Here is a 16,220-nt window from a genome sequence, read left to right on the forward strand (position 1 = left end):
ACTTGTTAGAGCATTAATGGGAAATGAATACACCACTATTGGAAAGATCTCAGGAATATCCAGAGACTCTGGTTATCTGGGCACCAGTATACAACAAAACTCATGTGTCCTTCCCAACGTCCACGTGGTATTCAACAAAATGAAGCAATTGCTTTGTAAAGCTAATTCCTACCTAAAATGTAAGGACATGAAGTTACTGTCTGATTAGAGACATTTGCCACTAGTCACAACGGTGACTATAAAACACCCTCTCCCATTCTAGGAAACAAACCGAAGTTTGCTGGAAGGGAGGTGGGGGGATGGGGTAACTGGGTGATGGACTTTAAGGAGGGCACTTGATGTAGTGAGCACTGGGTGTTATATGACACTAATGAATCACTAATTTCTACCTCTGAAACTAATAATACAGTATATGTTTACAGTTAATTTAAATAATTTTTAAAAGCACTTAAAAATAAGAAAATATTCTTCTCCTATCCCCCTACCCCCCCCAATAAATGAGACAAGATGGGATTGGGAGGGAGACAAACCGTAAATGACTCTTAATCTCACAAAACAAACTGGGGGTTGCTGGGGGGAGGTGGGATTGGGAGAGGGGGAGGGGGCTATGGACATTGGGGAGGGTAAGTGCTATCGTGAGTGCTGTGAAGTGTGTAAACCTGGTGATTCACAGACCTGTACCCCTGGGGATAAAAATACATTATATGTTTATTAAAAAAAAAATTTGGAAGGGGAGGCGAACCATAAGAGACTATGGACTCTGAAAAACAACCTGAGGGTTTTGAAGGGTCAGGGGTGGGAGGTTGGGGGAACAGGTGGTGGGTAATGGGGAGGGCACGTTTTGCATGGAGCACTGGGTGTTGTGCAAAAAGAATGAATACTGTTACGCTGAAAAAATAAATAAAATGGAAAAAAATAAGAAAATATTATTGAGAATCTACAGATTTTTTTTTTAAATAAATGGGGAGGGCACGTTTTGCATGGAGCACTGGGTGTTGTGCAAAAACAATGAATACTGTTACGCTGAAAAAATAAATAAAATGGGAAAAAAAATAAATAAAACACCCTCTCCCACATTCAGCAACTGTACTATGTCAGAACTAAAACAAGTGGAAACTCTTCTGAAGACCACTTCCCTGTATCTCACTATCTCGTTTCACTTTTGTCTTTTTTATTTTCTTTCTCTTCTTGTCCGTCCTTTCAGTTTATCTTTGTCATTTTCTCCTTCCTTCTCTCTCACTTCTCATTCTCTCTGCCTCTGTCTCTCTGTTTTTCTGTCACTCCATGTCTCTACTCCTTCTCCCTGCCCTCTCTCATTCTCTCTCTCTTTTATTCTCTCTTTCTTTTTTAAAAGATGTTATTTATTTATTTGAGAGAGAGAGAGAGAGGATGAGAGAGAGAGAGCATGAGAGGAGAGAGGTCAGCAGGAGAAGCAGACTCCCTGCTGACCAAGGAGCCTCTTTTTTATTCTCACTTCTCCTCTATGTCAGAATCAGCTTTCTCATTCTTCCTCTTCCATACATGTATATAAACCTGTATGTGCTGAGAAAACAGACCCATTCCATCCCAAATACTGACCTTGCCTGAATTTATGATCCAGTGTTTGGTAAGTTAATGTGTCCTGAGATTCTCTTTAGGGGACCTAAATATCAGCTTCCAAGGTCTTAGACATTTCTTGGGCATCAACAAGAAAAGTTAAACATTTAGACTCTTACTCCTATGTACCGGCTCCAAATCTATGAACTGAGGAGTATAACTAGCCAAGGAGAGAGCCCTCGGGGGTAGGAAGCAGATGTTATAATTTCCAGTTCAAAACATCTTGGAGACTTAGATTACAGGCCTGATTTTCCCCTTAATTCCCCTAGGAAAGATATCCTGTGACAGGTATGTTAATGCTGGGAAACTTGGAGAATGAGCCCACAGGGAATGGATCTCAAGGCATCTTTAGCCTCCCTTCTGTTCTAGGCTCTACTTTAATCACATTTGGCATAAAGTGAACTCCAGAGAGATTTTTAAAAAAAGGAGAGAAATTACTGGATCCAACCATATCCAAACAGAAAGCCAAATGACTAGACGGCCTTTGAGAATTTAGGTAGAACTATCTCCTATACAAAGGGTTCTTGTGGGCTCTACCCACCAGGTGGCCCAAAGAGAATGACTTTCTTCTCTCTGGTGATGATTATGAAATGCAATGTGGGAAGAGACAGGAATAACCACATTTTGGGAGGAAGGTTTTAGTTTTTTCTTGACAAACTTAGGTTTGGTTATATCAAATAAAATTGAGATATCTTTTTGGATTAGTGTTTTTGTTTTCTTCAGGTAAATATCCCAAAGTGGGATAAATAAATCATGGGGACGAAAAGTACAGCATAAGTAGTATAATCCGGAATATTGTCATAGCTTTGTATGGTGACAGATGGTAACTAGACCCATCATGGTGAACACTTTGCAATGTCTATAAATGTTGATTCTGTGCTGTAGCCTGAAACTAATATAATATTGTATGTCAACTATACTTTAATTAAAAATAAATTAAGTAATTAAAAAAAAACACACACACTTGTCAGGGGAAGAAAGAAGCGTTGGTTATGCTGCCAACAACCACATGAGTTTGGAAGCTCATCCTTGCCCATTTGAGGCCCAGATGAGGCAGCAGCTCCAGCCAGCACCTTGATCACATCCTTGTGAGATGCTGAGCAGAGTCCTTGTCTGAACTCCAGATCTAGAGAAACTGAGATAGTAAATGTGTGTTTTTTAAAGCCACTTAATTTGTTGTGTAAGCCAGTAAACTTGTTGCACAGCAATACACAACTACTATATGTAGAAATCAATTTTGACTCATCTTTGAATACTGTTTCTTAAATACTGACAGAAAGTACATTATGAGCACTTTTTTTTTAACTGTTTCAGACTTTCCTATTTTATATAGTTTGATCTGACTCCCCAATTGTGGACTCCCTGTCCCTCCTCTGTGGTCCTATAGCCATCTGTACTTCCCTTCTCATTGTAGATTTAACAGATGTATTGTAAGTGTCGTTTTAAAAAAACCTTATCACTACCAAAAAAAAAAAATAACTTTCAAAGAAGAAATAAAAGAAGAGAGGAAGGGAGGGAGGGAGGTAAAAATAACCCACAAAGAAAACAAACTCGCAGATAGGAAAAAATGTTGACACACACACAATCCAGAAAAACTGACTCAAAGTTTAAAAGCTTCAAGTTCTTTGAAACTGACGTTTGAAGAAAATGCTCATATATTGTGGCATTAGTCATTCTCTGGAATGAGACATATATGACAGAGAAAGAAGTATTTATACCTTGAGTTAATAATCTCTGAGGGTTTACTTTGGCCTTTTGGATATCTGGATTTAGGGGGTGGGAGATATAAGCAAAGCTTATAGCTGAGCAAGCTGTTCTCTAGCTCTGATGACCCTGTAATAATGCCACAACATCATGTGCCCCAGAGCAAAGGGACTCAGGAGACTGTGAGCTCAGAATTGTTGAAGACCAGCAGCATTCTAGACAAAAGCCAGAGAAAAGATGACTGGAATATTAGCGAGTAGCAGCTTAGCAACCTCAAAGTGGGCTTTGCAAACCAGCGTGGCTATAGACACTGGACTCACTGAGAGGGACACAGTAGACACTCGGTGCAGTGGGGAGGGAAAATCTATGGTGAGGCAAGTCAGTAGATGGACCAGAGAGCAATACTTGGATACAGGATGTAGGAAGCTCAAACGCTGATACAGGAACCTTATATAGGCATCGGTACCAACAGGAGCAGACAGCAATGCACAGGCAAAGCTATGTAAGCTGTGTCTGGGAAGACTGAAATGCAGTGAGTCAAAATGGAGACCCCTTACACTGAAGTCTGATATGCTACAGACAGAAGAAAGACGTGTGGCAAGTAGCATGGCATAGAAGGCAACAGAGGAGCTCACACTTGGGTGGACAAAAGACAAAATTCTAGCTGGAAAGCAAAGGGCAAGTTATTGCATGTTTCACAGCACTTTGTAGGACTCGTCAGAGTTTGGAGAGAGCGCACACCACACCTAGAAGACTGCTTTAATTGATTTGTCAAATGACTTGATAGACTGCCAATTTTGAGTGGAATCTCAACAGAGGGCTCTGCAGCTGATTCAGGCTATGGTACACGGCACCCTACTAACTGGATCATCTAAGTTGGCAGAACCTGCGGCCCTTGTTGGAGCTATCCATGGTAGATAATGGCACCCTTAGGAAGTATTTTTAAAGTGGATCTCTGTGTGCCCAGTACCAAGGAATAAAAAGTCAGGGATAAATTCAACAAAGATCGTGCTTTCTTCTCTCTCTGCACATGTATTTAGAAAGGCGGAAGCCCCATAAAGCAGTGGGATATAGACTATTTGGCAGTGGCAGTAAACATTTGCTTGCTGGCTACAGGTTATTTTTAGGAGAGGGACTATTCCCTGAGGCTGCAGGAACTTGTCCTTTGAAGGTTTTATGCCTTGATTTTCAGGGTCCTGTGTATTGAATGGGAGTGGGGAAAAGAGCAATCAGACAGAGCAAAGATGCCTTTTAGGGGCAACTGCCTTCCTCTTCTTATACCTTTCTTCCTGGAACATGAAATTCAACAATGGTTTATAAGACTCTAATATTTTCATTGCTTATCAAGTAAATATATGATTATATAAATATTATGGCAGAGCAATATTTTTTAAAATATATAAATGCCTCTATTCCATATGATCTCCCTGATATGAGGACATGGAGAAGTAACATGGGGGGTTAGGGGGATAGGAGAAGAATAAATGAAACAAGATGGGATTGGGAGGGAGACAAACCATAAATGACTCTTAATCTCACAAAACAAACTGGGGGTTGCTGGGGGGAGGTGGGATTGGGAGAGGGGGAGGGGGCTATGGACATTGGGGAGGGGAGGCGAACCATAAGAGACTATGGACTCTGAAAAACAACCTGAGGGTTTTGAAGGGTCAGGGGTGGGAGGTTGGCGGAACAGGTGGTGGGTAATAGGGAGGGCACATTTTGCATAGAGCACTGGGTGTTGTGCAAAAACAATGAATACTGTTATGCTGAAAAAAATAAATAAAATGGGAAAAAAATAAATAAAATGTAGTTTCTGTTAACATTTCAGAGCACATCCTTCCAGGTTTTAAAAATATGGTAATCTGGGGGCATCTGGGTGGCTTAGTCAGCTAAGTATCTGACTTGATTTTGGCTCAGGTCATGATCTCAGGGTCATGAAATCAAGCAGCACAAATGGCTCCATGCTCAGGAAGGAGCCTGCCTCAGATTCTCTCTCCCTCTCTCTCTGCCCTTCTACTTGTGTGTGTGGGGGCTCTCTTTCTCAAAAAAATAAAATTAAAATATGATAACTTGGATTTTCATATAGAGTTTTAAACATGCTTATATACAGTTTTCCATTATGTTCTTTGAAAGATTATATCATAAGTTTTTCATAAACATCATTGGAGTGTCTATATAATATTACTTCCAGTGAGTGTGTATCATAATTGCCTTAACCCTTTCCTTTAGGAAACTGGGCTGTAACTACTTATCTTTTTATATTATGCTGTGATTAGATATCTTTCTAATCTAATTCTAAAGAAAGATTTTTCAAAGTACTTGAAAAAATATTGGGCAAAGAGTAGAAACTGTTATGTGTCAAAGCCTACACCACCAACTACCAAACTCACCCACCCTAACTACAGCATTTAACACACACTGTTTGCTCTGGCCTGCCTCCTAAATTGTGAGCTATTTCAGAGAAACAACAACAACTGTGTTTTCACAAATCTTTACTCACCATACCTCATAAAATTTTTGCCACATAGAAGTTACACAGCATTTTGAGTAAATGGATGGTAAATTAATAAATTATTGAAGAAAATAATGAATTAAAATTCTATCTCCTCCACTTGATTCTGTGTTCTTCTCTAATTTTTCCAATATGAATAGAGTAGGTTTCCGAAGGCTTCTCATACTCATAGGAAGAGAAAGAACCCCTCTATTTTTGAGAAACAGAAGTCCAACTATTCCTTGATAAATGTATTTCCCAGGGACTATTAACAACTCTCTTCCCGGGTTCAGATTAAATGTGAGAAGGAAGAAGTCCATATGATATAGAGCCTGCCATTATGAGAGAGGCATCATGGTGCCATGGAATTAGGCTTTAGGTTTGAAGTTACCGTGTTTAGGTTACAATCCTTATTGGACTTTTTTTTTTTAGCACTCTCAAAGGCAATAAAATGGGAAAAATGCTATCTACCTCAAGAATTATTGGTAGGGTTAAGTGAGCTTAATGATGTGAAAGCTCTTTACGAATAAATGAATCTGCAAACTAGTCCTCATTTATATTCCCAAAGGAGTTGACTATCTTTCATATCTGGTAAAGGCACATCTCCACCGGGAATGGTTAAGGGAAACTCAGTAATTATTTCTAAATTGTCCAACACCAGAAATTTGTAGCCCTGGTCCCCTGGTTCCCAAGATAGCTGATAAAAATTGATACCTTTGTTGTTGCCTTGGACCTGGTGAAAAAGAGAGTGCACCTCCTGCTCATTTGAGGGTTGAGCTTGTGACTTTTTTGAAATGAAAAATTATTTCCCATCCTGGAGCTGACAGTCCTTGAGTTTACTGAGTTCGGTAAGGGCAGTGCTTATAGACTTCACTCAGCAGTGTGTGTGTGTGTGTGTGTGTGTGTGTGTGTGTGTGTGTGTGTGTATGATCAGCTACAGAATTATTGCAGATGATTACATTTTTACCATTTTAATAATTTCATTGTGTCACTTCAAATAACTTAGGTGAACATAATGATTATAATTCCTTGAAGGTTGGCACTTTCCTTGTAGGAAAATGTCTCTTTTACAGTTCTGCTGAATATATGGCATGCATTCAAACCATGAGAAAAACTTCCCAGGTTAAAAAATAATATAATCTGCATTGTTTTGCAAATGGTTGTAAATATGCCTACCTGTCTACAATTTGCTGTTATATTCCTTCAAAAATTATATCATAAGCTTTATAGAAACTCATTTTACTAGCTATGTGGCATTGTTTCCAGTGGATACATACCGTAGTTACCTTCACTTTTTTCACTTATTGATAGAAATTAGGTAGTCTATCAAAAAAGATTGACCAATATCTGACCTGCTTTTATCCTGGAGCTCTGAAAAATTCACTCTATGAGCAGCTATCTTTGTAGATCCTGTAGCTTGTGTCCTAGTCTCTCTATTTATTTTTGATCATCTGAATAAGGACTGAGGCCATACATCCACCCAAAGGCTTGGGGGAAATTACAGGTCCCATCCTCTTCTCCTTAATGAGGACCATATACCCAGAGGTCTCTTTTCCATCAAACCATGCTCTCCTAGAGACAATGTAGGATGATGGTTAGGAACATGGATTTGAAATCATGTATATCTGGGATTGAATGACTTGTCCTTAATTTTCTTGCTGAATGATTTTAAGCAAATTACTCAAACTCCCCAAGCCCTAGTTTCCAACAGGTTAAATGAAAAAAAAAAAAAAAAAAAAAAAAAAAAAAAAAAAGACTTTTTTGTTGTTCTGTTAGACTGAGATGATATAAAGTACATGTCATAGCAGATAGCCTATATTATTCACACAACAAATATGTGATTAATGAAGGATTATTATTATAATGTTACTGTTATCATGATTATTAATATTACCATCTAGGCATATCTTGAAGCCATAGATTTGTATTAATCCTTAGACTTCCTGATTTACTTCCTAAAATTCTTTTATTTTATTTTTTTTAATTTAAATTTGATTAGCCTACACATAGTATACTTCCTAAAATTCTTGAGTGCTCTCAGGCAACAAGTTCTGTCTTACTTGAGGGTATCATTAATAAGTTGTGTAATATAGTAGAAGCAAAATAGTCTTTGAGGACAGATAGACCTGGGATCAAATCCCAAATTTATCAGATACTAGAGCTATCTAACAATGGGAAAGTTTCATCACTGAGTTCCAGCATTCTTCTCTCTTAAATGAGGATCTGGATGTCTATGTCAAAAGGCTGGGGAAAAAGGGGCATCTTGGTGGCTCAGTTGTTAAGCATCTGCCTTTGGCTCAGGTCATGATCCCAGGGTGCTGGGATCAAGCCCCACATTAGGCTCTCTGATCAGCAGGAAGCCTGCTTCTCCTGCTCCCTCGCCCACTCCCCCTGTTTGTATTCTCTCTCTTGCTGTCCCTCTTTCTCAAATAAATAAAATCTTAAAAAAAAAAAGCTGGGGAAGGAAATGAACAGTACTTGAAAAGCACCTGGCACAAATTAGGTGCTAAGTCAGATTCTATTAACAGTGTGACTATTTTTAGCCTTAGAGCAACCCAATTGCAAAAATGGTGAATTTGTTCTTTATCTTCAATTTCTACTTTCATGCTGCATATAATCCCCAATCCTCTCCTTTCCTCAGTTCGTCTGAGGAGGTCAGTGCCCTTGTTCTACCATCCAAACCTGGTCCCCAAATATTATAAATGGCTCGCAGTCATCCCATCAGTGAGGGGATTGGCCATAGGAAATTCTCATCCAGGAATATTTACTTTAGTTGGGAACTTAAAGCCTTTTTTCTCTTGCTGAATGAATTTCAAGTACCAACAGTCTATTGAGCTTGGTATTTAGGGTGGAGATATGGAAGATTCAATGTTGTTCTGGAAATCACACTTACATAGGTATAGTTCTGCATGTCCCCCCAAGGAAAACTGACCCAGAAAATTTGAAGAATCTCAAATAAGTTAGAGGGAGTGTTCTGTCATTCATTTGCCACAATCCGTGAAGACATTGGGGTCAACATTGGGTCCAAAGTGCTGGAATCCGTGCAGAAAGCCTAGAGGCTTTTGTCTCTAGGACTAAGTGGCAAACAACCTTTCACCTATTTCTGGGAGACCTAATAGAAAGCCATTCATAAATATTCTGATTTGAAATCTGGTTCCAGACATTACAGGGAGTGAGCTGGCTCCCTTTGCCATTGATAGTTATCTCTCAACATGAATTTTCACCTACTAGATTAAAATGTTTCATGATTACACAATTCCTTTCACTTGTTTGTGGGTAGGAGAACTAGGACTGATGGTACATGGGTGCCTTCTACATCCAGTTGACAAAGCGATGGTGAGACTAAGTCCTCATCATAAACACATCTGTTTCTAAGTTCTCTATTTTCCTCTACTGTTTTATTAGTTTATCTTTGTAAAAATACATTTTGTTGCCATCAATATGCCTTTACAATAAGCTTTGATATGTTATAATGAATACCTGCCTTCTCTTTAAAAAAAAAGAACATAGATATTTTGATATTGATTTGGGTTAGGAAATATATCTCTTGTAGACTGCTTTAGACACACTGGAAAGATTAGAATTCCTTTTAAAAATTACATTTGGCTGGCTTTCAGACACATGAAAAAATGTTCTTCATCACTAGCCATCAGGGAGATTCAAATTAAAACTACATTGAGATACCACGTGACACCAGTTAGAATGGCCAAAATTAGCAAGACAGGAAACAACGGGTGTTGGAGAGGATGTGGAGAAAGGGGAAGCCTCCTACACTGTTGGTGGGAATGCAAGTTGGTGTAGCCACTTTGGAGAACAGTGTGGAAATTCCTCAAGAAATTAAGAATAGAGCTTCCCTATGACCCTGCAATTGCACTGCTGGGTATTTACCCCAAAGATACAGATGTAGTGAGAAGAAGGGCCATCTGTACCCCAATGTTTATTGCAGCAATGGCCACGGTCGCCAAACAGTGGAAAGAACCAAGATGCCCTTCAATGGACGAATGGATAAGGAAGATGTGGTACATATACACAATGGAGTATTATGCCTCCATCAGAAAGGATGAATACCCAACTTTTGTAGCATGGATGGGACTGGAAGAGATTATGCTGAGCTAAATAAGTCAAGCAGAGAGAGTCAAGTATCATATGGTCTCACTTATTTGTGGAGCATAACAAAGAACACGGAGGACATGGGGAGATGGAGAGGAGAGGGAGTTGAGGGAAACTGGAAGGGGAGATGAACCATGAGAGACTATGGACTCTGAAAAACCACCAGAGGGTTTTGAGGGGGCGGAGAGGTGGGAGGTTGAGGAACCAGGTGGTGAGTAATAGAGAGGGCATGTACTGCATGGAGCACTGGGTGTGGTGCAAAAACAATGAACACTGTTACGCTGAAAATAAACAAAAAAAATACATTTGGCTTTTAGATCATAGTTCTTTGAATATTACACCATGCTTGGGACCTCAGGATTATTAGGATAAAACCTAGGTCTTGAACAGGCCTGAGGTAAGTTTCTTAAGAGGATGCCATGATGAATTTTACTGAATGTGACAGCTTTTGGTAGGAAAACAAATTTATATTGTGTATTCATTAATTGTCTATGATAGATTCTGGATCTACAGTCAATGAACAAATCAGCAATAATCATGGAATGTGTCAAGAAACAGCATGACGAATTAAACAGATCACTACACACAAAATAAAGAAGGGCAGTGAGATTTCTTTTTTTTAAAGATTTTATTTACTTATTTTAGAGGGAATAGAGAGCTTGAGTGGGGAGAGGGGGAGTGGAGGAGAGAGAGAACCTCAAGCAGACTCCATACTGAGTGTGGCTCAATCTCACTATCCTGAGATCACGACCTGAGCAGAGTCAAGAGTCAGATGCTTAACTTAGCTGAGCTGCCCAGGTGCCCCATGGGCAATGAGATTTTTGATGTCAAATAATTTATTCCACTTCCAGAGAACAAACTCTGGAGTCCCAATCCTAGCCAATCCTTTTCTTACCTCAGTGACTCTGAGACTGTCTTCCTCAGTTAGCCTATTTGAAAAGTGGAAATAATAAGGTTCCTCCCTTATTTATATACTTAAGATGGTTGAATCAATTACTGCATATGAGCTATTTGAACAGTGCATAAGGACCACATTCAATAAATGTTAACTGTCAGTGTTGTCATTTGCAGAGCCTGGCACCGATGGAGAAAGAAAGTGGTTACTTATCCTTAATGTACATGTTTTCTATATTTATCTGGCAAAATATGCCTCAAATGTAAGAAAATCTGAATGAAGACCTTTCTAAATCAAAAAGACCTGTCTGTTATACTCTCCACAGTGATCGCTTTTTTATCCAGAAATATTCCACCTTTTCCTTTCAACTTACCCACCAGTCCCCTTCAGCTGATATACCAGCATGAGACTGGAGAACCAGAGTAGTGTGTCCGAGTTCCTCCTCCTGGGGCTCCCCATCTGGCCAGAGCAGCAGGGTGTCTTCTTTGTCCTGTTCCTGGGCATGTACCTGACCACGGTGCTGGGGAACCTGCTCATCATCCTGCTCATCAGGCTGGACTCTCGCCTCCACACCCCCATGTACTTCTTCCTCAGCCACTTGGCTTTCTCTGATATTGCGTTCTCATCTGTCACTGTCCCAAAGATGCTGATGAACATGCATATGAAGTACAAATCCATTCCTTATGCAGGGTGCATTTCACAGACATATTTTTTCATATTCTTTGCTGATTTAGACAGTTTCCTAATCACTTCAATGGCCTATGACAGGTATGTGGCCATCTGTCACCCTCTGCATTATACCATCATCATGAGTCAGAGCATTTGTGTCATCCTGGTGGCTGGGTCCTGGGTCATTGCCTGTGCTTGTGCTCTTTTGCATACTCTCCTCCTAGCTCGGCTGTCCTTCTGTGCTGACCACACCATCCCTCACTTCTTCTGTGACCTTGCTGCCCTGCTCGAAATGTCCTGCTCAGACACCTCCCTCAACCAACTAGTAATCTTTACTGCAGGATTGACAGCTATTATGCTTCCATTTTTATGCATTATGGTTTCTTATGGCCATATTGGGGCCACCATCCTCCAGGTTCCTTCTACCAAGGGCATCTGCAAAGCCTTGTCCACTTGTGGATCACATCTCTCAGTGGTGACTCTCTATTATGGGGCAATTATTGGTCTCTATTTTCTTCCCTCATCCAACAACACCAACAACAAGAACATAATTGCTTCATTGATGTACACAGTGGTCACTCCCATGTTGAACCCCTTCATTTATAGCCTGAGAAATAAAGACATGAAAGGGGCCTTGAGAAAACTCTTGAGTAAGAAAACATATTCTTTCAACTGATACTTCTATTGTAAAATATCCATATGATCTTATTTCCTCAATTACATGTAAATACAAATTATTGTAAAAATAGCTCACTTGTCTTCCTTCCACAATGTCACTCAGAAAAACTTTGCTAACATTATCCTTTCACCTGTTAGGGAGAGGTAAAATGGGACATGGTTTATAGGACTTAATTTGCTCTTTTCTTGGATGATGGGATCACAAAATACTTTGAAGATGCTGTATCACTTTGGCTGGTATCATCAAATATAAGCCATTGGGGCTGGCCTTCTGCCAAATTTTCAGTTTGTTACAAAATGTATTTGGTCTTTCAAACATCTATACATATATATATATTTTTTTCTTGGAATCTCTAAATTCTACCTCTGAAACTTGTAACACACTCTATGTTAAAATGAATTTAAATTTAAAATTTTTTAATTATATTAATCAAAAGAAATGGTCTATAAGATACTTTTTTTAATTTTTAAAAAATTTTCATCATTTTCAGTTAGCCAACATATAGTACATCATGTTTTTGTTGTAGTGTTCAACAATTCATTAGTTGCATATAACTAAGGAATTTTCCATTTTGGTGATGATAAGTCTCCTTCTTCACTCAGACATCAGGGACTTTGAGCCCTTCTAGAACTTCAAAGAAGAACATAGTAAATTTTACTTTCCTTACATAATAATTAACACACTACTTTCTTGTTCTTCAGGAATACAACCCACATGTCCTTTCCTCCCAAACACACACAGATATTCAGCAACAAAATAAATGCCACCTCAGTTGTCTCAGGTACTGGTCTAAGAGCCTAAGATACATTAAAATAGAGTCAGTTATCATATGGTTTCACTTATTTGTGGAGCATAAGGAATAATACAGAGGACATGGGGAGTTGAAGAGGAGAAGGAGTTGAGGGAAATTGGAGGGGGAGATGAACCACGAGAGACTGTGAACTCTGAAAAACAATCTGAGGGTTTTGGAGGGGTGGGGTTGGGAGTTTGGGTGAGCCTGGTGGTGGATATTATGGAGAGCATGTATTGCATGTAGCACTGGGTGTGGTGTATAAACAATGAATTCTGGAACACTGAAAAGAAACTTAAAAAATAAATAAAATTAAAATAAATAAAAAATAAAAAATAATAAAAGTTTATAAAAATATTTTGGCAAAATTCGTGCTCAAAAAAAAATCTTAACATCAGAGTTAGTGAAGGAAGATTTGAATCTTAGTTGTCTGACTCCAGAGTGATTGAGCATGGCACAAACTATAATTGTTTATATGAAACACTGTGTCCAGGGGAGGAATAATTAGCTCAGCCTAGTGGCAGAGTACCTGGAAAGACTTCCAAGAGAAGGTGTTGCTTTATCTGAAACTTAACAAATCAGAATTAATCAGATACATGAAGTTCTATCTTGTCCTGGTGGTCACAGGAAGAAGGAACAGCATGTTCAGGGTATTAAACTGGAAGTGTCAACTGAGGTACAAAGATTTGATAGATACAAGATGCCAAAGTGAGTTGCAAGATTTAAAGTGTAGATGTTTATAGGAAATGCCCAATGCTCAATTTCATAACTCATGAGCCTCTCAATGTAGACATGGGTCTAAAAAATGCTAAGAGCTAGTTTGGAATCCGAAGAGACCCCGAATTGCTAAGGAATTTTGAAAAACAAAAACAAAACTGGCAGGATCACGTTACCCGATTTCAAGCTTTACTACAAAGCTGTAATCACCAAGACAGCATGGTACTGGCATAAACACAGACACATAGACCAGTGGAACAGAGTGGAGAGCCCAGATATGGACCCTCAACTCTATGGTCAAATAATCTTTGACAAAACAGGAAAAAATATACAATGGAAAACAGACAGTCTCCTCAATAAATGGTGCTGGGAAAACTGGACAGCGATATGTAGAAGAATGAAACTCAACCATTCTCTTACACCATACACAAAGATAAACTTGAAATGGATAAAAGACCTCAATGTGAGACAGAAATCCATCAGAATCCTAGAGGAGAACATAGGCAGTAACCTCTTCGATATCAGCCACAGCAAATTCTTTCAAGGTATGTCTCCAAAGGCAAAGGAAACAAAAGCAAAAATGAACTTTTGGGACTTCATCAAGATCAAAAGCTTCTGCACAGCAAAGGAAACAGTCAACAAAACAAAAAGGCAGCCCACGGAATGGGAGAAGATATTTGCAAATGACAGTACAGACAAAAGGTTGATATCCAGGATCTATAAAGAACTCCTCAAACTCAACACACACAAAACAGATAATCATATCAAAAAATGGGCAGAAGATATGAATAGACACTTCTCCAATGAAGACATACAAATGGCTATCAGACACATGAAAAAATGCTCATCATCACTAGCCATCAGGGAGATTCAAATTAAAACCTCATTGAGATATCACCTTACACCAGTTAGAATGGCCAAAATTAGCAAGACAGGAAACAAGGTGTGTTGGAGAGGATGTGGACAAAGGGGAACCCTCTTACACTGTTGGTGGGAATGCAAGCTGGTGCAGCCACTTTGGAGAACAGTGTGGAGATTCCTGAAGAAATTAAGAATAGAGCTTCCCTATGACCCTGCAATTGCACTGCTGGGTATTTACCCCAAAGATACAGATGTAGTGAAAAGAAGGGCCATCTGTACCCCAATGTTTATTGCAGCAATGGCCACGGTCGCCAAACAGTGGAAAGAACCAAGATGCCCTTCAATGGACGAATGGATAAGGAAGATGTGGTCCATATACACGATGGAGTATTATGCCTCCATCAGAAAAGATGAATACCCAACTTTTGTAGCAACATGGACGGGACTGGAAGAGATGATTCTGAGTGAAATAAGTCAAGCAGAGAGAGTCAATTATCATATGGTTTCACTTATTTGTGGAGCATTACAAAAAACACGGAGGACATGGGGAGATGGAGAGGAGAAGGGAGTTGAGAGAAATTGGAAGGGGAGATGAACCATGAGAGACTATGGACTCTGAAAAAGAACCTGAAGGTTTTGAAGGGGCGGGGGTTGGGATGTTAGGGAATCAGTGGTGGGTAATAGAAAGGACACTTATTGCATGGAGCACTGGGTGTGGTGCAAAAACAATGAGTACGTTTTTTTTTCCGATGGTAGGTCAAGATGGCAGGGAAGTAGGAGGAGGCGCCATTTCAACCTGTACCCTAAAGTGAGCTGATTACCTACCAAAGAACTCCGACCACCCATGAAATCAGCCTGGGATCAGAATTATACACGTCTGGATCTCTACAGGAGCAGAAGATGCCAGTGGCACATAAAGCAGACTGGGAGCTTCCGACTGATATCGGAAGATAAACAAAAGGGGGAGGGAGCCACCAGAGGTGACCGATTGGAAAGTAATACCCCAATACGAGAGTGCCCTGCGTCTGGGGACCAGCATTAACTTGGAGTCTGGTTGAAAACACTCAAAAAACAAAGAGCAAAGGATCGCGGGAGGAAATAGTGGGAACCTGGTCGGTTAGGATCAGGGACCTAAGTCCCCAGACCCAGGACAGCCTCCCCTGGTGCTGAGCCAGAGAGAGTGCGGTGGAGAAATCAGGTCTCCGTCCCTGAGCCGCCAGTGCGCCTGAATGCCAGCGTGCCCAAGAACGAGTGGGGTCTGGCTCCCATGAGGGGCTGGAGCCTGGCCAGAAGGCAATCCTGAAACTCGCGTGTCCCACACCCTCCCTTGGGATAGATGCTCATAGGCGCTAGCCTGGAGCTCTGGCATCCGGAAAAACCAGACATTCCCAGCCCGGGACAGCGGGAAAATCTCAGTGTACGATCTCTGCTCCGAACCTCTCTGGCGGTCTGGAGCTGCCCAGACAGCCACCACTGCCCTGGTTTTGGGTACAACGAGGAGCTCCTGCATCCCCAGGGACAGTGACTCAGAACCGACTCTGCCAGCAGCTCTTGCAAAACATTCTGAGGCTTCTTTCTGAGAGAGAGTTCAGGGTGCAGTTTGCTCTCCTCTAAACCTCCAAAAACCATCAAAAGCTGTCAAGGCGAGAGAAAGCAGATGAAAGAACATACAAACCCCCAGAGAACAAAAGCCTGAAAAAAACAGTTT

General features: G+C 40.2%; 1 protein-coding gene across 1 annotated transcript; it reads left to right on the forward strand.

The window, feature by feature from the left end:
* Nucleotides 1-11,199: 11,199 nt before the first annotated feature.
* Nucleotides 11,200-12,141, forward strand: LOC123952537 (olfactory receptor 1J1-like). The gene has a single exon (XM_046021816.1). It carries the CDS (start codon nucleotides 11,200-11,202, stop codon nucleotides 12,139-12,141), a length of 942 nt encoding a protein of 313 aa, XP_045877772.1.
* The last annotated feature ends 4,079 nt before the right edge of the window (nucleotides 12,142-16,220 follow it).

The sequence above is a fragment of the Meles meles genome, chromosome 11, assembly GCF_922984935.1.
Source record: "Meles meles chromosome 11, mMelMel3.1 paternal haplotype, whole genome shotgun sequence".
NCBI classification, from domain to species: domain Eukaryota; kingdom Metazoa; phylum Chordata; class Mammalia; order Carnivora; family Mustelidae; genus Meles; species Meles meles.